This window comes from Punctularia strigosozonata (assembly GCF_000264995.1).
Source record: "Punctularia strigosozonata HHB-11173 SS5 unplaced genomic scaffold PUNSTscaffold_3, whole genome shotgun sequence".
NCBI classification, from domain to species: Eukaryota; Fungi; Basidiomycota; class Agaricomycetes; order Corticiales; family Punctulariaceae; genus Punctularia; species Punctularia strigosozonata.
This window is the reverse complement of record NW_006767435.1, coordinates 1,937,148-1,960,289: the sequence shown is the minus strand read 5'-3', so window position 1 is coordinate 1,960,289 and position 23,142 is coordinate 1,937,148. Positions and strand designations below refer to the sequence as shown.

At 55.1% G+C, this 23,142-nt stretch overlaps 10 protein-coding genes across 10 annotated transcripts; 5 read left to right on the top strand and 5 right to left on the bottom strand.

The window, feature by feature from the left end:
• Positions 1–351: 351 nt before the first annotated feature.
• Positions 352–1,655, bottom strand: PUNSTDRAFT_62247 (DUF1771-domain-containing protein; the record flags this gene model as incomplete). The annotated part of the gene is made up of 6 exons (XM_007381266.1): positions 352–499; positions 557–627; positions 677–793; positions 852–862; positions 927–1,143; positions 1,404–1,655. 6 exons carry the CDS (start codon positions 1,653–1,655, stop codon positions 352–354), a joined length of 816 nt encoding a protein of 271 aa, XP_007381328.1.
• Positions 1,656–1,881: 226 nt separating this feature from the next.
• PUNSTDRAFT_131955 (uncharacterized protein) lies at positions 1,882–2,974 on the bottom strand (the record flags this gene model as incomplete). Its single annotated transcript, XM_007381265.1, has 4 exons — positions 1,882–2,068; positions 2,122–2,665; positions 2,742–2,866; positions 2,919–2,974. The coding sequence occupies 4 exons, from the start codon at positions 2,972–2,974 to the stop codon at positions 1,882–1,884; spliced, it is 912 nt and encodes a 303-aa protein (XP_007381327.1).
• A 750-nt stretch (positions 2,975–3,724) lies between these two features.
• Positions 3,725–4,613, top strand: PUNSTDRAFT_42947 (ribosomal protein S5; the record flags this gene model as incomplete). Its single annotated transcript, XM_007381264.1, has 3 exons — positions 3,725–3,837; positions 3,897–4,443; positions 4,494–4,613. 3 exons carry the CDS (start codon positions 3,725–3,727, stop codon positions 4,611–4,613), a joined length of 780 nt encoding a protein of 259 aa, XP_007381326.1.
• A 640-nt stretch (positions 4,614–5,253) lies between these two features.
• On the top strand, positions 5,254–5,883 carry PUNSTDRAFT_124987 (HSP20-like chaperone; the record flags this gene model as incomplete). Its single annotated transcript, XM_007381263.1, has 2 exons — positions 5,254–5,402; positions 5,462–5,883. The coding sequence occupies 2 exons, from the start codon at positions 5,254–5,256 to the stop codon at positions 5,778–5,780; spliced, it is 468 nt and encodes a 155-aa protein (XP_007381325.1). The 3' UTR covers positions 5,781–5,883.
• Positions 5,884–7,892: 2,009 nt separating this feature from the next.
• PUNSTDRAFT_142048 (uncharacterized protein) lies at positions 7,893–9,518 on the top strand (the record flags this gene model as incomplete). Its single annotated transcript, XM_007381262.1, has 4 exons — positions 7,893–8,099; positions 8,157–8,343; positions 8,400–8,487; positions 8,538–9,518. Exons 1-4 carry the CDS (start codon positions 7,985–7,987, stop codon positions 9,516–9,518), a joined length of 1,371 nt encoding a protein of 456 aa, XP_007381324.1. The 5' UTR covers positions 7,893–7,984.
• Positions 9,519–9,820: 302 nt separating this feature from the next.
• Positions 9,821–11,600, bottom strand: PUNSTDRAFT_62560 (phosphoglycerate mutase-like protein; the record flags this gene model as incomplete). Its single annotated transcript, XM_007381261.1, has 6 exons — positions 9,821–10,170; positions 10,227–10,451; positions 10,511–10,690; positions 10,748–10,982; positions 11,038–11,123; positions 11,201–11,600. Coding segments are annotated over 6 exons (1,476 nt in total), but the record flags the coding sequence as incomplete, so codon positions are not given.
• Positions 11,601–12,852: 1,252 nt separating this feature from the next.
• On the top strand, positions 12,853–13,035 carry PUNSTDRAFT_24483 (uncharacterized protein; the record flags this gene model as incomplete). The annotated part of the gene is made up of 1 exon (XM_007381260.1): positions 12,853–13,035. A coding segment is annotated over one exon (183 nt), but the record flags the coding sequence as incomplete, so codon positions are not given.
• A 1,762-nt stretch (positions 13,036–14,797) lies between these two features.
• PUNSTDRAFT_111835 (small heat shock protein) lies at positions 14,798–15,326 on the top strand (the record flags this gene model as incomplete). Its single annotated transcript, XM_007381259.1, has 2 exons — positions 14,798–14,949; positions 15,008–15,326. 2 exons carry the CDS (start codon positions 14,798–14,800, stop codon positions 15,324–15,326), a joined length of 471 nt encoding a protein of 156 aa, XP_007381321.1.
• Positions 15,327–15,417: 91 nt separating this feature from the next.
• On the bottom strand, positions 15,418–17,527 carry PUNSTDRAFT_50653 (SEC7-like protein). The gene is made up of 4 exons (XM_007381258.1): positions 15,862–17,527; positions 15,639–15,800; positions 15,527–15,584; positions 15,418–15,461 (listed from the first exon to the last, which is right to left on the bottom strand). The coding sequence occupies exon 1, from the start codon at positions 17,422–17,424 to the stop codon at positions 15,874–15,876; it is 1,551 nt and encodes a 516-aa protein (XP_007381320.1). The 5' UTR covers positions 17,425–17,527; the 3' UTR covers positions 15,418–15,461; positions 15,527–15,584; positions 15,639–15,800; positions 15,862–15,873.
• A 4,896-nt stretch (positions 17,528–22,423) lies between these two features.
• PUNSTDRAFT_124982 (small heat shock protein) lies at positions 22,424–23,139 on the bottom strand (the record flags this gene model as incomplete). The annotated part of the gene is made up of 3 exons (XM_007381257.1): positions 22,424–22,645; positions 22,707–22,926; positions 22,985–23,139. 3 exons carry the CDS (start codon positions 23,137–23,139, stop codon positions 22,547–22,549), a joined length of 474 nt encoding a protein of 157 aa, XP_007381319.1. The 3' UTR covers positions 22,424–22,546.
• Between the last annotated feature and the right edge of the window lie 3 nt (positions 23,140–23,142).

Here is a 23,142-nt window from a genome sequence, read left to right as displayed (position 1 = left end):
ACCAAGCAGCTGGCGTAAGAGTCAGAGGCCCGCGCGCGTCATGTATTTATACTGAGCAACTGCTTGGACTGCATTTGAACGGCGAACGTCGAACCCTTCACCACGAACCCGATCATTTTCGGTGCAGTACGAGGTCACGCAGCAGAGCGTATTTCCGCGCTGCATGGATGGTTGCTGCACCTTGCAACTACTGTAGCAGAAGAAAAGACATCTTCATGCTCTGGTAAGATGTATTGTCCTGTTCGTACATACCACCCAAGGAGTGGTCGAGTCAACGTCGGCGACACTAGCAGCACCTGTATTTGTCGAATTCCAAGAACATGTGTGAATCTGCGCGAAGAGAAAACACCGCTACATGATTGTACATCCTTCGTCGCGGTCAAGCCGACCCGCGATTTCGTCAGTCCCAAGGGCGCCAGGTCTATTGGCGCCCCGTCCATCGAGGTGGACAATGAGCACGCCAGAGTTTTGCGGGTCCAGTTCAGTGATGAGCTGATGCCTACGGAGAATCAGGTTAGTGATAAGCAAAAGACCGATAGAGACAGTTCAAGCATACTTGACCATGAGCTCCTCGATGGCGGGTTTGAGTTTCGCGGCATGACCTCTGGAATGTAATCCCTTTCCTGTCTAACTGTTAGGGTCGGCTCTCAGAAAGATCAAATCCAGGCATACCAACGATGAGGTGAATCTCCCCGTCTCCGCGCTGACGGGCTTCCTGTACAGCCCGGTCGGTATAGCTGATAGCCTCCTTGACGTAAAGTCCGTGTAAATCGACTTCTCCAGGTTGGCTGTCCTGCAGCGAAGAAGTGTAAACAATATGCAAGTCAGGTCGGTGGACGAGAAGGGCGAACCTTATTGTTCTCTTGTGTGATGGACCCGTACCAGATCATCAGCGGAATCTCAACTGGCATATCTATGTCGCGTACCGACGAAAATCCACTCGCTTGCCTTGTGGTTGAGTTCCTCCATCTTCGCTTGGTGGGCCTTCCCTTTGTTCGACAGTTCCTTCGCCATAGCACCGTCCCCTCTCGAGTACGCTTCGTGACTTTCTTGGAACGCGCGCGACATCTGATCACCCTCCTCGTTCGCTTCGGCACGAAGAGCCATGTACTGTTCATTGTGTTGGTTTACTTGGTTTTGGTCCTGTGGTGCATAATCCAGACGTGTTGTCGCAGGCGAGAGCGACTGATGCAGTCACGTACAACATAGTGGTGGCCAGCACGCTGTTCTTCGTGCCGTGGAGGCGAATGTAGAGGGGAGGCAGTTCCCGAGTGATATTGATTCTGGGGACGCTCCTGCTGCTGTTCTTGAGCGTGCTGCGTCCGCTCCTGAGGTCTGGACGGGCTCCGGTCGTCCTCATGTCTCTCATGCTTGCCATGGTGCTTCCTATGGTGAGTTTCCACAGGTAGAAATCCCTCTTGTTGAGAAGCAGCTCCAGACGGTGATTGCGCTGCTTGCGCATAAGTATGAGGCTGTTGAGGGGGTGGAGATTGCGGTTGTTGCTGAGGGGGCGGGTAAGCTTGCGGTTGCTGTTGAATAGGCTGCTGAGGATAGTGGCCTTGTGAGGGCTGCTCGGCACCGGACTCCTCCTTGGAGCTGGACGAGCCGCAGACAATCCGGAGGATTGCACCAAGAAGACTACCGAGGCCGCCCATGACAAACCAGCGAAGAGGTAATGAAGCAGTCGAAGGAGTGCTCTAGCGACCTATGGGTCGCGTTGGCCATTTTGTCGTAGTCGGTTGAAGCAAACCTGCGGTCGCAGACGCGAAGATGAGAACGGCACTGGGCGCTTCACATACCGACATCGGGAAAGGGTACCCATAAAATTATCGTACTACATACAAGATGAGAAGGTATACCCTGATAGGGTTGCTTCTCCCACTACAATTCCATCCCGACGAGTACATATGCTGCGTCAACCTCGAAAGGCGGCTTAGTGACGACAGTGCCGCCCACATACATCAGCGAGTGAAGTAGCTCGCCAAGAGCAGGTGATGAACGAGGCAACGCAATGACGAGAGCAGAACACTCAAGGCGTTCGTCAGCCAAATCGAGGAGAGCAACAATACTGCAAAATATAATCTTAGTGCACAATGTCTTGCAAACGTGTGCATAACATACCTCTCTCGCAAGTTTACATTCTCCGCGCTTTGACCATCAACATAGAGCGTCTTTGGCTGGCCAGGAAGATTGAGCACCACACCGTCGAATGCGGCGCCGAGGTTTGGCGCTGATATGGAGACGCTTTTGGCGTATGGTAAAGCGGTAAGGCCGTTGCGCGGGAAAAGGGCAGTCAGGAAATCGAGCGCTGCATCCTTCTGCTTGGCGCTGATCGCTGCTACGCTGCCTCCACCCTCGCCATCGTATGTATTCTCCGGAGTCAACGGGGGCGTGGCGAGCTGCATCCGGCTTGACATTGACTTGGGAATCGCTATGGCAGAGGTAGGCGGCACAGACGTCGGGAAGGCCAGCGGCTCGACGTCCGCACCTGCCTCTGCGTGCTCCAGAGGAGGGGTGGGAGGATAGACGATATCTCTTGGGAAATGGACGGGCGCGGGCGGCGTTTGAGGAGAAGTAGATTCAAGCGGGAACGGAGAGGCGGAGAAAATCGGCGCCGGACTGTCTGTCACCCAGTCCGACGACCCTCTGTCAGGAGGGCATTTCGCTTTGGGGGCGTCAAAAACGCCACTGTAACAGACGTATGAGCGATGGCGTTCGACAAGATGAGCTGCGATGAATACTCACCCCGGGCCCGCCAGAGAAGGTAGTGGAGTAGTAGTAGATATCGTCTTCGCCCTGGAGGTGGCAGACGGCAAGGACACTGTCAGCGAGGAAAGCCCCATCCCCAACGGCGTGACGGCCGTTGCTGCATCATCCGGTGAGTGTTTGTTTTCCGACCCGCGAACTATCGCACTTACGTGGGGCAAAGACTAGATATCGGTTTGTTGGAATTTAACATCGAGAAATTCGACATGAGGTGCCAACTTGATCTGATATGCTGTTAGGTGTTGAGCTGGTGGAGAGTTTCTAACAAGCAGCTAAAGCGGCTGGATGAGCAAGAGGCTAGTAGTGAGATATCAGCGTCTGCTTTCAACTGGAGAACGGATCATGCGCTTGCCGATCGAAGTTCGGGACGATGAGCAGCGACGTGCGCGCGGGCAAGAGTCAGCAAGCAAGCGGGCCTCATGGCATGGAACATATAAATCTCTCCATCGATCACGTAAGCCGGGGTCCACCGGACCCACGCCACCCTCATTCACACAAGTAATTAACTGGCCTATTGCACATGCGCTCAATTTATTTCTAACGTCGTAGTTGAGCCTAAGGTCATTATATCATCACCACGCAATACGCGTAGCTGTGGATGAAAGTATGAGTAGATGCCAAGCTTGGCCCGGAGGACTGTCGGAAGAATCGATCTAATCTGGAATGGAGTAATTCTGATAAGTGTTGACTATACGTAAACTGGGGGAGTAATTCCTGATTTGGACTTATCGACGCCAAATCTAGTGTGGTACTCTCTACACTGCTCGTCGACGCCGACAACCCGCAAGACTCAAAACTGTGCGTATCCTGATGCTATAATGGTCTTTGAGTGTATGCTGGGACGCTGTGAATGGGATGGAGGCTGGATCGGATTGCTCATTGCGATGGATCGCCGCTGTTAGAGTCGGATGAGCTTCATGTACTGACATCCGATACCACAGCTATTCCCGGCATCACGATGGCTGACTCTGGACGCGGACGCGGAGGATTCGGACGTGGACGTGGTGGTGATCGCGGCCGGGGGCGCCGTGGACCTCGCCGTGGCGGTCGCAAAGACGAGGAGAAGGAGTGGTGCGTACAACAGGCGCCGTACGGAGTTAACATCAAATAATATTCTGTGACGAACACAGGGTTCCCGTCACCAAGCTGGGTCGTCTCGTGAAGGACGGGAAAATCAAGTCGATGGAGGAGATTTACCTCTTCTCGCTTCCCGTCAAGGAATACCAAATTGTCGATTTCTTCCTCCCCAAGCTCAAGGATGAGGTAATGAAGATCATGCCCGTGCAAAAGCAGACTCGTGCCGGCCAGCGCACGCGTTTCAAGGCGTTCGTCGCCATCGGTGACTTTGACGGTCACGTTGGTCTTGGTGTCAAGTGCGCGAAGGAAGTTGCAACAGCGATCCGCGGCGCCATCATCCTCGCGAAGCTTTCCGTCATCCCCGTCAGGAGAGGTTACTGGGGTGCCAAGCTCGGTGACCCCCACACTGTCCCCTCAAAAGTCAGCGGCAAGGTCGGCTCCGTCATGTGCCGCCTTATCCCTGCTCCTCGTGGTACCGGTATCGTCGCCGCCCCGGCGTCGAAGCGTATGCTTCAGCTTGCCGGCGTTCAGGACGTGTACACTCAGTCGAAGGGTTCGACTGCGACTATGGGCAACTTCTTGAAGGCGACCTTCGTTGCCGTACGTACTCGTTCCATTCGAATGAGGCCCCCGTTTCACGTTCTTTGCAGATCACGAAGACCTACGCCTTCCTCACTCCTGATCTCTGGCGTGAGATCCCGGTGTCGAAGCTGCCCTACGACGAGCACAGTGCGCACCTTCAGCTCACCGCGGGCAAGAAGGCCTATTAGGTCGTCGATTCCGCTTTGGTTCCATCATGTATTCTCTGTTGCCGAATTTTCACTCACGTCCCCTGCGGTGGGATGTCAACCCATTATTCGTGTGGTGGATGCAGAGTTATCGTCAACTACACCCACCACCACAGATCGATAGTTCCTGACAACCGAGCCACCCCATACCCATCGATAGATCCCATGTCTCGCTTGAAGACATTCAGTAAGACGATCATGCGCGCTCGCTGTGTGGAACCTTGGTTAGAGCAATATGCGAAATCCGATGACCGGTTGCGCGCATCCTGCGCGGACGAGTGAGCAGGTGGTCATGCTTGAAAGTCCAATGAACCTCAGCCGCATCTGCATCCCGTACGTTTGCTTCCGCCTTCCCGATATGGCGTGCGGCTTCTCAGAAGCATTCGGAAGTTTCTTTCGAATGCTGTGTCACAAGCTTGATTTACATTTCGAATAGCCGAGAACAGTCTTCTTCTGTTTGCTATGATGTGAAGGTATACGTTACTGACGCCAGTGATTTCGTCAACGTTGTAGAAAGTGGCATCGCTCGAGGTATATAACTGTCCTTGGGGCGAGTTATGGAGACCAACTCAATCGTAACGCATATCTCCACACATTAAGTCCTCTCAACAACGACCTGACCATGTCGCTCTCGACTTTCTGGTACGAACCCGTCATCAGCGTATCCGACTTCGACCGTCTCTTCGAAGAGGCGTTCAATGCACGCACGGCCGGCAACGGCGGCGAAGTCCAGCACTCGTCAGGCGGAGCATCTAGTCAAGTTCGTCCAAGGTATGCGATCATCCGCTTGTACATAGTTTAAGAGTGAGCAGCTAACCGAAGCGTTCCAGAATGGACTTGCACGATAACAAGGAAACCAATACTGTCACTGCGACATTCGAGCTTCCTGGCTTGAAGAAAGAAGACGTCAGTATCGAAGTGCTCAACAATCGGCTCACCGTCTCCGGCGAGAGCAAAACCTCGAGCGAGCACGACGAAAACGGCTACACTGTGCGCGAGCGGCGGTTCGGCAAGTTCTTGAGGACGCTCCCATTGCCACAAGGAATCAAGGACGGCGACGTCAAGGCGTCGATGGAGAACGGTGTGTTGACGGTGACGTTCCCGAGAACAACACCAGAAACCGCCCCCAAGAAGATCAACGTCGCCTGAGTTAATAAACACATGTACGGGCATTCGTTGATCAACGTTGCTGGCAGTCCAATGTATTCTGAATCAATAAGTCTGCGATCGAACAGCGTTATGCGTATGAAATATTCCCCGAACCCCTTACAAGACATGGGGTGATCTGCATTGTCAGCCAGTATTCTTCTGGGCCAGGCTTCGAGATAGGGTATCACTCGCCAACAGCGAGGTTGATGCACGTTGATGTCCCAAGCAGTTAGAAACAAAGATGTGCATGACTTGACATGGAATGAAAGCGGTAAGTGTTCACGTGGTCATTGGATCGGAGTGACCTTTGTCTGTCACGGTCGTCGTCGACGTCCGACGCTTGGTGATGTTGCACATCCCTCGGCGATGTCAACAAAGTATTCTGTTTCAGACATACGGATGCGCAAGAAGATATGGTTCAAACGCGCCGAATCCCTACCCATGGCCAGCTCACAGACATCCAACGCCTCACCAAATCTTCCATCTTCCCCCTGCTGCGTCCGAGAGCGACATCAAACAACGATGTACGCCATGCAACCCTCAGGAGGAGTCTGACTGAAGCCTAGCTTGTCTCCCGTAGACTATGACCTGGTACGAATCTATCACCCTGATTCACCAGCTTCCCGATCTGTTCCGCCAGAGACTGCGCAAGAGCGTTTCCATCTCATCAGCGCCGCGTACGATGCCCTCCGGGGAAAGCCTGCAGAAGCATTCCTGGCGCAAGAGAACGCGTCTGCAAGGCGAAACTATAACAAGCGAGCTGAAATATGGAGATCCCGCCCGGAACTGAATCCCCAGCTAGACGATAGGTGGAAGGATAGGACAATCATCGCTCTCATTGTCATAGTAAGCAAAATAATTCCCTCTTTATACGGTGTCTATACGCTTTCTACTCGCCAGGGTGTTGTCGCATTCGTCGGGCAGGCGGCTTATGCTCGAAGTAAAGCGGTCTCCAATGCCATGAAGAATAAAGCGTCCGAGGGATCCAAAACTTCAAGGCTTGCAGACTCAGCTTTGGAAGCTTCCTCAACATCGACGCAGGCGCGCGGGTAGCAACCAAGTACTATGCGCCACGGAAATGCTTTCGGTCGAACTACGCTTTGCTACGGGCTCGCCGGGACCATCATAACGACGCCGAACCGCTCTGCGGCCGATACGACGGGCGCCTATCTCCCTGTCCCGGTTCCGGAACGGCAGCAGTATAATAGACCTATGATCGGTGAGCAATGATCCGAGTCATTGTCGCATTCGATCTCGGCCACAACCAAGAGCCCAGCGAAAATGAAGCGGCGAGCGCGTTACGAATGGTATACTATGGACCCACCTGATATATGTACCATTTTGGCGCCTCAAGCATCCCACAGCACCTCTGATAATTTAATACTTGGTACATATCAGAGTAGGGGTATCATCTCAACATATCCGAGATATTTAATTATCTGAGTGAGAGGAGCAGTCTACGCAAATCGCGCAGGCCGATACACAATGCTTATTAATAGATTTCTGACCGGCATCCCTCTGGCAGAATAAGTTCTGCACCGTGCTCTTAATGGCTTCAGACTATGACTGAACATGTACATGGCTAATGGCTATCTATGTGTGAATCCAATAAAGGTTTGAGCAAGAATTGAAGGAGAGCGGACAGAAGTGAAACGGATGTTTCACATCAGGTGGATCCATACTGTATGTCATATCTCATGCGATTACATGGAATTTGATTTCACCGCCTCTCCCCTGCTTTCCACGTATGCCCTTGGTCTGTGTTGATCCATCACCCCGTACGCTCACACGCGGCGGCCTTTCACCTGCTTCGTCAAAGATGGATTCCTACGCAGCCCTGCAGAGCTCAAGTCGGTGTTACTTACAACCCGCCTTTCGAACGCACAGTCGAGGCCAAGTTCGAGCCATGGCTTTGGCTGTGGCCGATAGCTGGTGCCTCTCTTCATCGCCGCTCTCTTCGCCGAGCGGCTTCGTTTCGGACGGCGGGGCGCGCGTAATCTTGATGGTTCCTAGACCTTCCCGTTCCAAGCGACGGTTGCGCCGCGAGCCTCGGACGGCCTGAGAACCTGCTGAGCTCTGCGATAATCGGCACCGGCCCAGGGCGCTCATATAATGCGCCTACCACGGCAAACGATGAGGAAAGCTCTTAGGCGGCCTTTTCGCGCTAAACCCTCCTTTATTCATCATCCCGAGCGTACGCTAATATGCCGCAGCTCTCGCATACGCCGACGTCGCCCAACTTCAAGCGGGGTGTCACATTCTGGGGCACCGTCGGCGCGGTGATGACTGCGCTGCACATCAAGGACAAGTTTGACGAATGTGAGTGCACCGCAGCTAGTCACAACAGACGCAGAAAGTTGACCTTGGGTTTCTCAGACCGACAAGTCTCCTCGGAAGAAGACGATGAACTTGGGCGGGTAGCATTGTCGACGCCGACTGGAGCGCCTCCGCGCTACAGAGATGGCGACGAGGAGGCCCAGGAGGCTCTCCTTAATACGGATATTCCTTCTGCGCGCCAGAAGAGGAAACGTCAGCCGGGATGGTGCGTCTGCTGTGGTCTGAAGTAGGTGTTCGATGAATTATCAGGACATGGCTCATGCTGACACTTGACCACGTCAGCTGCGGCCTTTTCTGCAAAGCCCTCGGCATCACTGTACTCCTCTTTCTGATATTCGGGGCCGTCAAACTCATCATCTGGGCTGTAAGCGTGAGTATCTTTTGTCTCAGTCTCAGTTCCTTCAACTCAGGTTTCTCCAGCCTCAAGAGACTGGTCTGGATGGCATGCCCGTCTTCGGAACATCTCTCGGATGCTCGGGCAAGCAAGCGCCCTACATCTACAACTACGACACTCAGCGCTACCATATCCCCATCGGCACTGAGAAAGCTGACCACATGCTCGACCTCCGCGGCGACGCCGTCGGCACACTCACCATCGCTCAAGGCGCGGAGGATGCCACCCACGTCGTCTTCGAGATGACCCTCCGTTCGAACAATGCCGACATTCTGAAGGACGTCAACGTGCACATACCCACAGCCGATGGCCCCGAAGGGACCACTTCCGATAGCCGCGCCGTCCTCTCTACCCCGGCCTTCTCGCACAGCATCACGGACGCATGCATGCGATACGACGCGACGATCTACGTCCCGCCGAACCTCCAGCGCCTCCACGTGAAGACGCACACACTCTCGCACGTCCAGTTCGCACCGGACGCCACCGGCCTCGAACTCGACACGCTCTTCGTCACGATGTACAAGATGAGCAGGGACAACATCCTCGCGCCGCACGAGAGCGTGAAGGCCAAGCGGCTGGGTCTCGAGGTGTACCGCGGCTGGATCGTCGGCGAAGTGTCCATCCTTGACAAAACGACGGTCACGACGCAGCGCGGCGACGGCATCGTCAACGTGCACGCCGTACCCGTCCATGGATCTCACGCCGAGCACGACGGACCCGCGTCGTTCAGCACGGTCACGGGCTTCGGCAGGACGGATGTCCGCTACCTCTCGAGCAGCCCTCACCGTGCGGTCAACAGCGAGCACCTCGTCCAGGGCCGTGGCGACACCTACCTCCACTACGAGGGTGCGTCCTTCAACGGCCACTTGGACGTGCGGGCGAAGTCGTACACCGCCAAGGGCGTACAGGGCCTGATGAATAACGATGCCTATGTCGGCAACAAGGACGGCCAGGACAAGCTGTCTGTGTCATCCCCCAGCGGATGGGTTGGCCTCTACTTCCAGTGATTTATTGGGCGATTCTATTTATTGGAACAAACACTCTTTGTGAATTGTATAGTATATTCTGGGTATTGGTGGGTGAGACCGGTGTCGATCCCTCGTCCATATGCTTCGTACAATACAAGATGGCTGCTCTTACTACTGTCGAAATAGTCATGAAATGCATCAATAGTGGCAGCGTATACTGTGGCGTGCGCACGGGGGAATTGTTACATATCTCACGCTAGTTTCGTATCCGGTTGATGCATAGTAGACGGTTTGGCAACAATCGACGAAACGTGCACAGATACTCTGCATTTTGGCTCCGATCAGAGGGCGAGCGCAGCAATCGCTACCAGTGCGGCGACGATCGTTACGGTTTTCCTTTGCGAGCTTGTTGTCGTGAGCGCCTCGCTCGTACTCGTAGAATTCGATCCGCTCCCTCCCTTCTTCTTCGCGCCAACGCCGTTGCCGTCCGTCCCATTGAGCAATATGGTGGTCACTTGCACCGCGGCGCCGCCGTCGGGGAGGAATCCCTCGTATATCCCCAAGGTGTTCGTTGCATTAGTTGAATTCAGGCCGCACGCGGTAGAGAAGTCGCCGTACAGCGATTCACGCGCGGCGATGAAGGACTGGAAGTCCGCTAGCGGGCAGGAACCGTCTGGCCCGCTTGCACAGTCTAAACCGCGATGGGTAAGCCGCGTCCTCGACCTCCGCATTGCTCGTGGCACGTACCAGGAAGCGGGATAGTGGCCGAGTTTACCAACGTCCTAATGTAAGTTCCGCTCGTGTTGTGCCCGACGGCAGTCGCGTCGCACTCCATGCGCTCCAATGCTACATTCGCCAGGAACGGCAATATCTCTGACGTCTTCCATGCGCGCTCGTAGTTGATGCGGTTGGTCGGCATCGACGCGTTTGAGGTATTGAAGAGGCCAAGGGCGGTTACGATGAACGGAGGCTCTATAGAATTCGCCATGTATAAGTGAATGTACCTTGCAGGTCGAGCTGGGATGACATACCTTCGCGATGTGTGAAGCTGATCCAAAGGTTCTGTGTATCAGCACTCGAGTTCGCGTTCGTTTGGGTCGTGTTAGCCGTTCCAGAGAGCAGACGGGCCGAAGCCGAAATCCAGGGCATGCCCAGCACCGGGGCGAATTCGTTTCCGTAACCGAGCGAGCGGTGATACATCAGGTCGTTCGCTGTAGGCACAGCGTCAGCTTCGTGCATTCGCATGTGCGTCAGAATGCCGCACTAACCGTACTCAAACGCCAACCACTCGTCCTCGCCAAATATTTTACAGAATCCACTGGTCTGGTTTCTGATGACGGTGTCGTACCCGCACAGACTCTGAGCTGCGTATACGTCATCGTTTGTCCAGTTAAACGAAGGCGTGAGCTGGTTCAGGCGAGAGGCGATGGGAGGTGTATAGATCGCGATGAACCTGTCCTGCTCAGTAGAGCCGGCGTCCGAGTCATAATCTTCACAGGACTCCTATAAAACGCCAATTTAGCTTGAGAAATAGAGACGATGATTTTCGATTGCTCACATGTGGAGTGAGGGTATTCGCGGCTTGTTCTTCTCCTTCTTCGACAACGATCAGGGAGACATCAGAGAACGTCGTATTGAAACCTTCTACGAAAGCACGAGCAGTATCCTATATGCAAACAAATCTCATAAGCACCGGCATATCCTGTGTCATGTCCAAAAACTCGCTTGATCTCTGGAAGCGTCCGCTGTCCACACTTTGAACTGGCCGCTCCCATTCACACTGAGGATGCTTTCGTGTCTTTGGGCGATCAGTGCTCCCAACGCTGCGGCATCTGCCTTTCCGAGGTCTGTCACCTTCTCAATCTGCTCATCAGGATCCGTATACGGGCTCGTCCAGTTCGCAAGGAAGGCGAGTGCCGAATCTCTTGTGAAGACATCCCGGTCTGTGAAGTTGCCAAGCTTCTCGATGAACGGCGACAGCGTGTTCTCGTATTCCCAATCGTTGGCGTAGATGTCCGAGTGCCGGATGAGGTAGGTCGCTCGGGTGACGTTGCAACCGGTGGGCACGGCGGCGGTAAGGCCAACTCCGGGAGAGCTGAAGTACGGCGAGTCGCCAGACAAGTCTAGACAAACCTGAGATGAAGGAAAACAATGACGAATGGGGCTCACGGTGCAGAACGCTGAAGTCGTCTGAACTTTCGTCGTCGGGTACTACTTGTCTGACGCGGTGTGGGACGGTCACGCGGTCCACTCGTCGAACATTTTCCACTGGGATGGTGCCGGAACGCTGCAGGTAAGCTGATGGGTAGCACGAAACGTGGGCCGTAAGTAGGACAACTGCGAGCAGAGATGCCAGCCTGCACATCGCGATAACAACACGACGGTTTCGCGAGGACCACGGTGGTTGTGGTCGTCAAACTAGCTCGTACGTTGCACGTCGGGTGGTTTATGTACGTGCTGCGAGCCTGGTGATTGCATCATAGGCTCGCGTTGACCTCCAGGTTGCGACGAAGCGCGTGAAGAGGGGATAGCTCCGTTGACGGATCAAAATGACGTCTTTCCGGACGACCTCGACATCGCAGGCTGTTAGCAATGGCCGGCTCATGATCACACAGAGTAATTGTAGACGCCGAAAAGATCCCGGTCAATGGCTTGACGAATGAATTAAATCCTGTAGAGTGAAGACGATAGTCGGTCGTCAAGCCTGCCGGAGGCGATGTGATCACTTGTGACAGTCACGCGGCGTCATCCACCTCATTCGCGGAGTCGGACTCGGAAACCTCCCCGCCGAAATTTCGTCAGCCACCTCCGAGTCCTTCGTCGGGGCAGCCTGACCTCGCTGACACATACCTCTGTTCCTGCTTACTACCACAAAATAATGCTGCGCTCACTGTCCCGACTGCCTCTCCGGCGATGCATGCAGACAACTGCGCGTCAGGCGCAACAAATACCGCGCGGGAACCAAGGCGCGTTGGTGCTTGTCGGTACCGCTGCAGCCGGCGCGTACCTTGCATGGAGGACAACGTCGGGAGCAAACAATGTTGCGCTTGATGCGGAGGAGACCACTGGTAGGTTGTATACCCTTGTCTTGTCGTAGGCATACCATGAGCGACCGCCCGCAGCCCGTCGGCCGCTCTCCACGAAGGCAGTCAGCTCTGGACCCACCATCACCCCTGCGTCATCTCAAAAGCCAAGATCGAAGGCTCCAGCCCAACCAACGGCGTCTGAACCAGCCGTGATCACGGAAGAGTTCGTCGCGGAGGAAACCATGACCCCGTCCGACTCTTCCTCTGCCTCCACTGCACCGGATACTACCGCCGAGGAGGCGCAAGGCGAGAGTCCCTCCTCCGGCGGCGCCTACAACCCAGAGACCGGCGAGATCAACTGGGATTGCCCCTGCCTTGGCGGCATGGCCCATGGACCGTGTGGCCAGCAGTTCCGCGACGCATTCTCCTGCTTCGTCTTCTCAGAGGAGGAGCCCAAGGGTATCAACTGCGTCGAGAAGTTCAAGGCGATGCAAGACTGTTTTAGGGAGCATCCGGATGTATATGGTGAAGGTGCGTGCTTGCTTAATATGTTCATGACGTGGTCGGTCTTAAGTGACCGCGAACAGAAATCATGAACGACGACGACGACGAACTTGACGCACCTGCGCCTGCTGGGGGACAGGATCAGCAACCTGAAGCCACTGTTGGTTCTGTATCATTATCACCGGACGCAGCAATACTTTCGTCGTCCACATCCACCGGCACAGGTTCACCATGATGCAGCATTAGACAGCATGTACCGTATCTTATCTCCTGTTATAATGCTCAGCTCTACCTCTACTCGCACTCCAGGTTCCATTTGCCCAGGGTTTGTCGGCCTTGCCAGCTACTCCACAACCTATAAACACTAGGATGTGTTCATTACACGAGGTGATTACAATATCACGAACAAGTCGCATAACACAACGATACAGTTGGCTTGGCCTTTCACGCCGCAGTACGAACCCATCCTTGAACAAGTCCTGAAAGGTCCTCGCTTCTGTACTCGTGAGTGCCAATCGCCCACCGGGGTCCGTCTAAGACTTGCAGGGTCTTGTCAAGATGTTGCCTATCCAGTGCTTTAGGTCAATACCCCTTACAAGCATTGTGGGGGTTGACATACCCTTCCTCGGCAAGCATTCGAGCCAGTCGTTTTGTCACGACCCGCAGGCCCTCCTGAACGGTCTCGCTCTCGGTCCTCTGCCCGGATGCTAAAGCATTGCATTTCCTCGACCATGCCCACGCAAAGACGGCGAGGAACTCCCCGTGGCGCATGAGCAGCCGGTCCGCAGTCCAGTGGACGAACTGTTCGACGTGATCCAACCTTATGTCGCCTGGCTCCCGCACCACTTCAGGATTTGGCACCGGCCATGGTATCTCGGCAAAGGAGATGTCACGATCTACGGGGCCAACGCGCTGCAGCCCTCCACCTCCGAGTGAATGTGTCCCATGCTTCGTCAACGACTTCCTTTCGTGCGGTTACGGGAAGATATTGGGGTCCTTTGGTGGTTGTTCCGTTCATACTTGGTGGTCCAGTTGGCGGATTTACTTGGAAGGGCGACGTGTGATACCGACCGGAGCACTTGAGCGGTTCGCTTTATAGGGGGGTCGCCGCCTGGTGCGGACCTATTTATCCGTTCACGCAGGAGGTCTGCGCACAAGGCGATGCTACGACGCCTATTCATCCGAGTCAAGCTGCCTTTGATACGCGTAAGTGCCGTTTTGTTCTGTCTCGTTACGCGCGCATGCCAAGGTATAGTTTCGACAGTGGGTGTCGCGCTGCGGGTTGCGCTTTGGACAGCATCCATTTGTTTGTCCGAATCTTCCGTGAATGGCCTTTCTGCCGATGACACGTGATAAACCTTTTCCAGGTCCTGATTCTGAACAATACCGCAGTAACGACGGTAAAATAAAACATACGAACTGTCTGCAGGATCCCGCGACGGTGTAACGACCCTGCAGCGTAAACAACTTCGGATACGCTTGTTTGGTTTCGTCCCAATTTGGTACTCAACGCCGCGCTATGATAGACAGCGTGGGAACCGAAGCCACTCGAAATTTCGACCGCCTTCCAGCCTCCCGTCCAGACCACTTTCAGTCTCCAGAAACGGCACTTTGCACGCATCCTTGCGTCAGCGTAGGGTCCCATGACCTCTCATTACTATCTCGAAACTTCACGGAACGTACAGTGTCAACTGTATATAAAGGCCCTGCCCACGACGACTCAGCTCAAGAACAAAACACAACAAACAAACAAGCACCTCGCCGCATCCGAATCGACTCCTCATCATCATGTCGCTCTCCCGCTTCTGGTACGAGCCCGTCTTCACCCCCTCTGACTTCGACCGTCTCTTCGATGAGGCTTTCAACGCGCGAACGGGCAACGGCAACACCGGTGGCGATCTCCAGCGCTCGCGCGGCACATCTGGTCCCCTTCGCCCAAGGTATGCAACCGTCGCCTCCGCTGATCTCTCGATAACGGTGCTGACCGCCGCTTCATAGGATGGACCTGCACGAAAACAAAGACTCCAACACCATCACCGCAACGTTCGAGCTTCCGGGCCTTAAGAAGGAGGACGTGAGCATCGACGTGCACAACAACCGGCTGACCGTCTCGGGCGAGAGCAAGATCTCGAGCGAACACGACGAGAACGGGTACGCGGTGCGCGAGCGGCGGTTCGGCAAGTTCTCGCGCTCGCTACAGCTCCCGCAAGGTATCAAGGACGGCGACATCAAAGCGTCGATGGAGAACGGTGTCCTGACGGTCACGTTCCCCAAGTCCTCGCCTGAAGCCGCGCCGAAGAAGATCAGCATTGCATAATTCCCTCGCCATCATGGAACGCACCTGTACCCAACAACGGAAGTGTATCGATAGTCATGTAACATATAATCAAACAATTATACAAACAGCCAATTGATCACACAAACAGTCAATTGATCCCTGTACATGATGCCTGTGGGTTTGAATGACTACTAGTTCTGTCAAACACCCCTGCTCATAGAAGTCTCAATCCATTGTAGTAAACAAGAATTCACAACGGGTGGTCGTGTTACTGACATCCTCACTCACCCTGATCTGGTACGCGGGATTTGGTGTACATTGATTGAAACATAGGCAAACTATTGATGACAGCAGCGAACATGTACATGCATGATAATATAGGGACGACATAACGTAGATGATTAAGTTAGATGACATTGTATATGATAGAGCAAGATCGGTATAATGCGTGTGTCGAGAGCAACGAAAGGTGTATACTCGGGGGCGTCCAAAGCAAACGGTGCCAGGGTTAATCTAGAATGCCAGAGAACCGTTAGTTTAAAGGAATGTGCACAGACATAAATTCGCCACTTACGACGGACAGAGGCTAAGATTCAGCACCTGATATAGACCACTGGAAGCTGTTGTGGTCGGGAGAACCGACTTGAAGGAAGGACAGAACGAGTGGGATAGAACTATTTTGCTGACAGAGCAGCTGCAAATCCTGGCCCGTCCATATCGGCCCCTCCGCTTGCCGTGATAGCGGATCATCGTCGAAGTCTACCGAAGCATCCGGTCTATGACCCTTCATCGCGTTGGACTCCATCTCCATTTTGCCCGCCCCGTGCCGATGGTAGATCTTACTCCGCGACTTCGATCGAACATGGGACGCCCTTCGGTCCGGAGAGAGCACCCCTAGCCCAACGTTCGCCCGAGCGAACCGACTGTCCGGAGCGAAGCGCCGAGAGGCTGCCTCTCTGCTGAGCGCCTTGTCAATGGCCAATGCGGCCACCGACAAGTCAGAAGGCCCGATCAGCGTGTCCTGGAGTACTTTGAACGCTACAGCATCTGCCGCTCGGTGGAATCTGCTAGGCGCAGGTGCCGGATTGTCACCTAACGGAGCATCGGCCACAGCCTCGATCTGTCGCTTCAGCGATACCGTCCATTGGTGGCGTTTTAATGGGTCGTCGAGGCTGAACATGTACTTCCGCTTCAGGCCTTGATGATTGAGAAACGCGAGCTGGAAGGTGTGTCGCATGAACGCGCGCTCGACAGTGACAGTGCTGCTGAGAGGTAGGCCGGTATACAGTGGAGCATGGAGGCCAGAGCGAACCATGTACATGACGCGTGATCCGAACGCTTTGCCCTTCACTCGGAATGACCCCTCAGCTGACCTCGCGAAAGTGAGGACCGCGGGTTCGAAGACAAGATCCTCCCCAAACAGTTCGATGTAAAAGTTTGGATCTGGTTGCGGCAGTCGTATAACCACGGGGTCCGACCATGAATTGTAGGTCAGATGTGTTGGGACGGCTCGTTTGACGTTAACGAGGATGCTAGGCTTCCCATCTAAAGGATCGTGCACTTGCGACAAGCGCTCAAGATGGATGGAGCGGTAGATATCGCCCAAAGTGTCCTCTGGTACCAACCCGCTGCGGTCATGCTGCTTGAAAGCGGAGATGAAGGCGGACCCGGAAACCTCTCGACGTCCATGCTCGGAGAACGGGCGATGTCCGGCAACACCGCCGTAGAGAACCTGATTGAGCTGGATGATGGCGCGGCACAGGCGAATAGCCATGTCCTTGTCGAAGGCAACGCGCGATGCGTTCGCCTCGTACCATCGACCCGCGAAAGCATCGCTAAGATACTCTAATGGACTGCAGTTCGGGAACTTGGCCGGGACGACAATTGACTGGAGGAAGCAACGGAGTGCCTTGTCGATGCGGAGACCAGACAGGCCGAAGGCATCCGCGTATGCTTTGAGGACAGGTCGCGACGAACGGCGGCAGAAGTATTCTCCCAGACGGGCACGATCGATGGCTGGGGCACGGGACAAGATCTGCGCAATGTCGTACGGATCCGGACGGGTGCCTAACCTAGCGGAGAGACCCGAGATAGCGCGATCAGGATCCTCCGCAAACTGTTGTATAAACGTTGACATAGCAGGGTGTCGAGCATGGTTTACGCTCCCGGCGACGTCACGATCCGCAGTGAAGCGCAAATCTCGAAGTTGTACAACATTCTTCACCGTGAACTTTCGGTCGAGTGGAGTGGGGTCGAGCAGGGAATCGTGATCATGCATGATAGGTTTCGCAATGACGATAATATCAGTGAAGAGGAACAAGAAGCGGTCTTTGACGGTGTTTGAGTTGACGACTTGAAGCACGGGGGAGGATAGAATGAGTTTGCGCGGAGGCCCGTCGACAGCAGAAGCCCACATCGGACTGCGTGACCCGCGCCCAAGCATCTCGTCCAATCGCTCGAGGATGAGCCGCCCTTGTGAAGATGAATACTCGTGAGCCGGCGTTGTGGAGTACTGGGAGGAAACAGTCGAGCCGGATTCCGACGTGCTGCGGTTGTAGTCGTCCAGGGAGGATAATGGGTCAGGAGTCGTCGATGATGGATGTTCAGGCGGGGACGGCCAGGGGGCGAGGTCCGAGCTTTCCATCGATTCCTGAGGCCTGACTCCCAATCTGGGTGCCGTGTAAGCGGACTCGTCGGAGTATACGACATGCCGCTGAATGCCGTTTGCATGGGGATAAGGATCCCTTGAGATGGCAATAGAGACATCTTGCTGCACGGCAATGGCCTTCTTTAACGTACTGCCCGATCCGCTGGTAGGCGTATTGTCCCCCGAAACCTCTTCCCAGTCCGCATTGAGTTCGCCCTCCTTGCGACGAGTCAGAAGATCAGAGAGTGATGGCTTCTTCTTGGGCTTGGCTACATCCGTTCCAGACCCCGCGGACATCGACTGCTGCATCTGCAGTGTGGCGGCGCCTGAACCGGGCGAGAACACCTTTAGCCACTCCTTCACTCCCTTCCGGTCTTTCGGAAGTTTGGACGACGACGAGATCTGCTGGCTCGGGCTCTTACCGTGCGAAATAGACAGGTCGAAATACTCCCGCTGAGAGCTTGAGGACGGCGTGGCGGCCATAGGCGGTGGACTGTTGAGATTGGCGTACTTCGCCAACAATCGACTGTCGGAAGCTTGGTGGGACAGCTTTCGATCCCGGGGCCCATCCAAGGGGGTGCTCGCAAGCGTCGACCCCGACCCAGTGCCGGAGGGAGCAGGTGACATCGTTCCCGGAGATGCCACGTCGGGAGATGACGACGACGTTAGGCCCTTTGCACGATTGCGCTCTTCCTCCAGCTGTTTGATTCCAGGGAACGGGAATAGCTTTTCATTGTCGTACTTCATGAGATCGGCGGAGGACGCGGGTGGTATCGGCGACACGCCTCCACGCGGCACGTTGTTGTGGGCGAGATTCAGATACGAGGCGGATGCAGAGGGCGAGAGCATAGGCGGCGTCAACGGCGTGTGCATTGGCATCGCCGTGTTCCACACCTCCGTCTTGTCGCCCTGGCTCGCGCCGCTCTCCCGGCTAACACTAGAGCTCGTCCGCCGCTCACGTGTGACGCTATTCGCGCGAGACCGAAGGCCGCCGTTTGATGCCGTTCGCATGATAGCGCTACGGACCTTGTCCCAGGTGCTGTGGCTTTTGCCGGAACTATCGAACACGACAGGTCTCGTCTCTTCCCCTCCCGTGTATCCGCTTCCAGACCTGGACATGGGTACGGCCTTGACCGCTGGGCTCGGGCTCTGAGGGGGTACGACTGCCGCGGGTTGCATGGGTAACGAGAAGGAATCTTCACTCGATGCGGGAGACATAGGATCTGCAGAAGGCGAGGAAGGCTCGTATGAATCCGTGATCTCAAGGAAGGTTTGAGCTTCCCCTGGATGCGCTTTGGAGATGGCGATGTGCTGCGCGGAGGAACTCTCCTCCGGATAGGTCTGCACTTCATCATCGGCGAAAGGATCATCACGGTCCTCGTGGTCTTCCTCCTGAGGTTCCTCGGTCTTAACGTCGTCGAGTGGGGAGTCACGACCGTCCTCCTCTTCGTCCTCATCGTGTATGGGCATACGCGACCTCAGCACTGCATAGATCCATTAGTTTGACAATCAAGGTTATCTTGTTCTTCCAAACGCACTCGGTTCCTCCACCCAGCTGGGGCTGCGATCAACCGCCTCACGATGTGTGACTAGCCTGTTGATTTCGTTCTGGTAGAGTACCTCCTCTTCCTCGTCGTCCTTGGCTGGCCGCTCCTTCAAAGGGGTGTTGAACGGGCTTGTCGGAAATGCATCTACTCTGTACACCGTGTTTTCCGCCAGGAAGACGGGCAAAGCGACAGCCCCTGCCGAGTCCGTGGAAATGCTGGATGGTGCATCGGAACTATGAATAGCCCGAGGACCTGCAACATGGGTAGGTATGGGAGGAGGCGGAGGGAGACCACGGAAGGCAGGTTCCACAATGGAAGGAGCCTCCGCATCCGGCCCATCATCTTCTTCCACCACAACACTCCGTCGGTTGCGCGGGCGGGGTACGTACTCGTTTACGTTGTTCGTGGCCGCGACCGGTGTGTCCTGCCTGTCGGGCTCGATGCTAACCTGTCGCGTATTCATCGTAGCGTAGGGCGAAGGAGGTGGAAGAGGATCCACCCTCTCATCTGCGGAAGCTAACATCGGAGACGGAGGGGCGACTGGCGTGTTCGGCGCAGTAGATGAGAGCTCGCGATCATCTACGACGGTGGAAGTACTGATGGAGGGCTTTCGTGGCCGTCGCCGTTTGGGAGTAGGGGACCGCGTGGGGGGTATCAAGGCGGCGGCCGAGACGTCTTCCCCTCCACTCGTGTCCGCGTTCAAACGTTTTCCCAGCCGGCCCATCATCAGGTTCCTGGCTGCATGACGCTCACCGAATGTGACAGTGTTGTTCCGCGTTAGAGAGCGTAGAGGGTCGGGAGTAGGAGATGGCGAGTATGCTTCACCGCCCTGATTTGCGGTGAGCTTATTCATGGCCATCAGACGCGCGGCGGCACTGTTGGAACGGAAGAGCCCATTCAGCTGATCCAGAGAGGGCAGGGGAGTCGGGGGCGAGGTACCGGGATACAACATGGGGGACGTTGGGGACGCGGCGCGGCGCTGGAACTGAGCAAAGTGAGAGGGTATAGGACTGATGAGCGCGGGTATCTGGAGGTTCAATTGAGGAAGTTGTGAGGGGAGTTGTTCGGGGGAGGAATCGTTGCCTCCGCCGTTGATGGCCGGGCTTGGTACGGGAGAGATGCCTGAAGGCGCCGCCTTTTTCCAGTCCTTAGATCCTCGAGAGCGGGAGCGGGAGCGTCGCCGCCGCTTCTTGGCTTTCGCCGGCTCGTCCGCGTCTGGTTCGGGATCAGCTTCCAAGTCGGCAGGAGGTTCTGCTGTCGCTTGTGGGAGCAGTTCGTGATCTTTTGGCGCTTCGGCGGTCGTTGGACGCTCTGGTTCGGCGAGCGGAACTATTGGCGTCTGCTCATGTTGCGTGGCAGCGGCGGTCGGGGTGACCATCGCAGACGCTTCATCACCCTGTAGCTCCGGCGAGTCTCTCTCCCTCTCCTGGTCATCCGCTGACGGCGGCGTCTCCACGTCATTGTGTTCGCCCTGCTTCCCGTTCTCTCCCTCGCTAACGCCGTCGACGTGCATGGGCGGGCGCCTGCCGTCCTTCATCCGCGGTAGCGATGCGGCTCGCTTGAGTTTTGCAACGAGCACAGCGCGCTGTTCACGCTGCTCGGCAGCGGAGGACTGCTCCATGGTTTAGAGCGATAGGGCAAAGCAATACGGCCACGTTTCCTGCTCGCTGCGTCAGGAGAAGGTCGTATTGATACGAGGGGACAAGACTGACCTCCGTGGAAGTGATATCGAACATAAAACGGGAGGGGGGCAAGAAGGAGGCAGTTCAATGCGCTGTCGCAGCCGTCCAGAGCGGTCGAGGGCGAGTAAGAAAGATGAGAGCAGACTGATCGAAAAGGCGTAGGTCAGGAATGGAACTGACCGTTGTGAGCAGAGCGGTCTTCGCACCACGTGACCCATCAGCTCTTTTTCACGTACTGGCAGTCTGAGTTACCTGGCTTCGTTGTCGAATCCCTTGCTGTAGCCTGTCCCCTGTTGAAGTTGCTGTTTTCCGCTCCTCGTGGCCTTTCTTTGCAAGTCCTGTCTCAGGTCCCTTTTGGAAACTACTGCGGAGGTTCCCTACGTATGCCGATCTCAGATTGCCTTGCTTGTGCTGCGTGTACCCTCGGTCGCAATTGCCAGAAGCCTGCTATATGTACATACGATATATACTCTATCTGCTTTATCTGAACAAATGATCTGTTGCGGGGCGTGCGTCTGTGCGATATACCATCGCTCGAAACCGGCCCGGCCCGGCCAAACCTCAGTCTCACAAAACACCCACTAGAGAAGCAACTCTGAATCCTGATCCTGGACGCTAGCCATTGTGTGAACGATAAACACTCATGCATAGTGTCAGAGGACAGTTGGAGTATGCACGAGCCAAGATACATCAACGCGTGTCCGCATGCCTCTGTATACACAATCCATGTATGCATATGAACGCGTCTTTCATCTCTAAATCCCAACCAGGATCTTTCCGTTGTTCATCCCCGCGCCGCCATCTCAGAACTCAATTGCAATAGAACCGGAGTCAGGACCCGGACGGCTGCAAGCAGCTGTAAGCGCAACACGCCTGTCTTCTTTCTCTGCTGTGCTTCGTTTTGCACCGCGCAGATGATAAGAGATCTGGGCAACGTGTTTGCCGACCGACGTTTACCATGCTGCTGATCCATATAAGGTGCAAGGAGCCCAAGACTCCATATCAACAAACCAACGAGATGTAGCTATTCGTAGGCGTGAAATAGAATGAAGGTTCTGTGCCCAAGTAGGCACTCAGTACTCTGCCGCTCCCTAGCTTCGCAAGAGGGCATTGTCACTTCAAGGATTCATCCGATGTTTTCTCAACACCGAAACCTTGTAATCCGAGGGGTAACCGATGAGCTAGCTCGTGGAAGGTTCTAAAACATCGGAGTATTGGAGGGATATCAAACTATTTCAAAGCATCAATCGATCCAGGGTTGTTCATAACACATGTCATTGCAATGCTATCGATACAAACGAGCGTGCTTGGTGAAAATGTTTCCAAAGATAAAAAAGGGGTGGAACCCCGTGCAATCCAATCCTGCTAGAGACTCGTAACAAATCATGCAATCGCGATCTTCTTCGGCGCAGCCTCGGGAGCGGCCTTGGGGAATGTCACCGTAAGGATACCGTTCTCCAGCGACGCCTTGATGTCGCTCTCCTGTAATCACAGTAGTCAGCATCATCGAACAAGTCGCGAAGCAGTGCACCAATATACCAACCTTGACTCCTTGAGGCAGCTGAAGTGTCCTTGCGAAGCGACCATAGCGGCGTTCACGGACGGCGTATCCGTTCTCGTCCCGGTCGCTCGCAATTTTGCTCTCGCCCGTGACACTGAGGCGGGCGTTGTGGACATCGATACTGACATCCTCCTTCTTCAATCCTGGGAGCTCGAAGGTGGCCGTCACCGTGTTGGTCTCAGAGTTCTCATGGAGATCCATCCTGTGCCAACGTCTCAGTACCAATTCAGGGTCTGATAGGCAGTCATACCACAACTCACCTTGGGCGGAGCGGACCAGCTTGGCCGTTGGGGCCCTGACGCTGTAGTTGGTTGTTAGGGCCGGATGCGTTGCCCGACGTCCTTGCGCGGAATGCCTCATCGAAGAGGCGGTCGAAGTCCGCGAACGGGTCGTAGAAGACGTTCGAGAGAGACATGGT

Bases quoted from the DNA above. Each gene is read 5' to 3' on its own strand.
- PUNSTDRAFT_50653 (XM_007381258.1), bottom strand. From the start codon at position 17,424: ATGTCAACGTTTATACAACAGTTTGCGGAGGATCCTGATCGCGCTATC.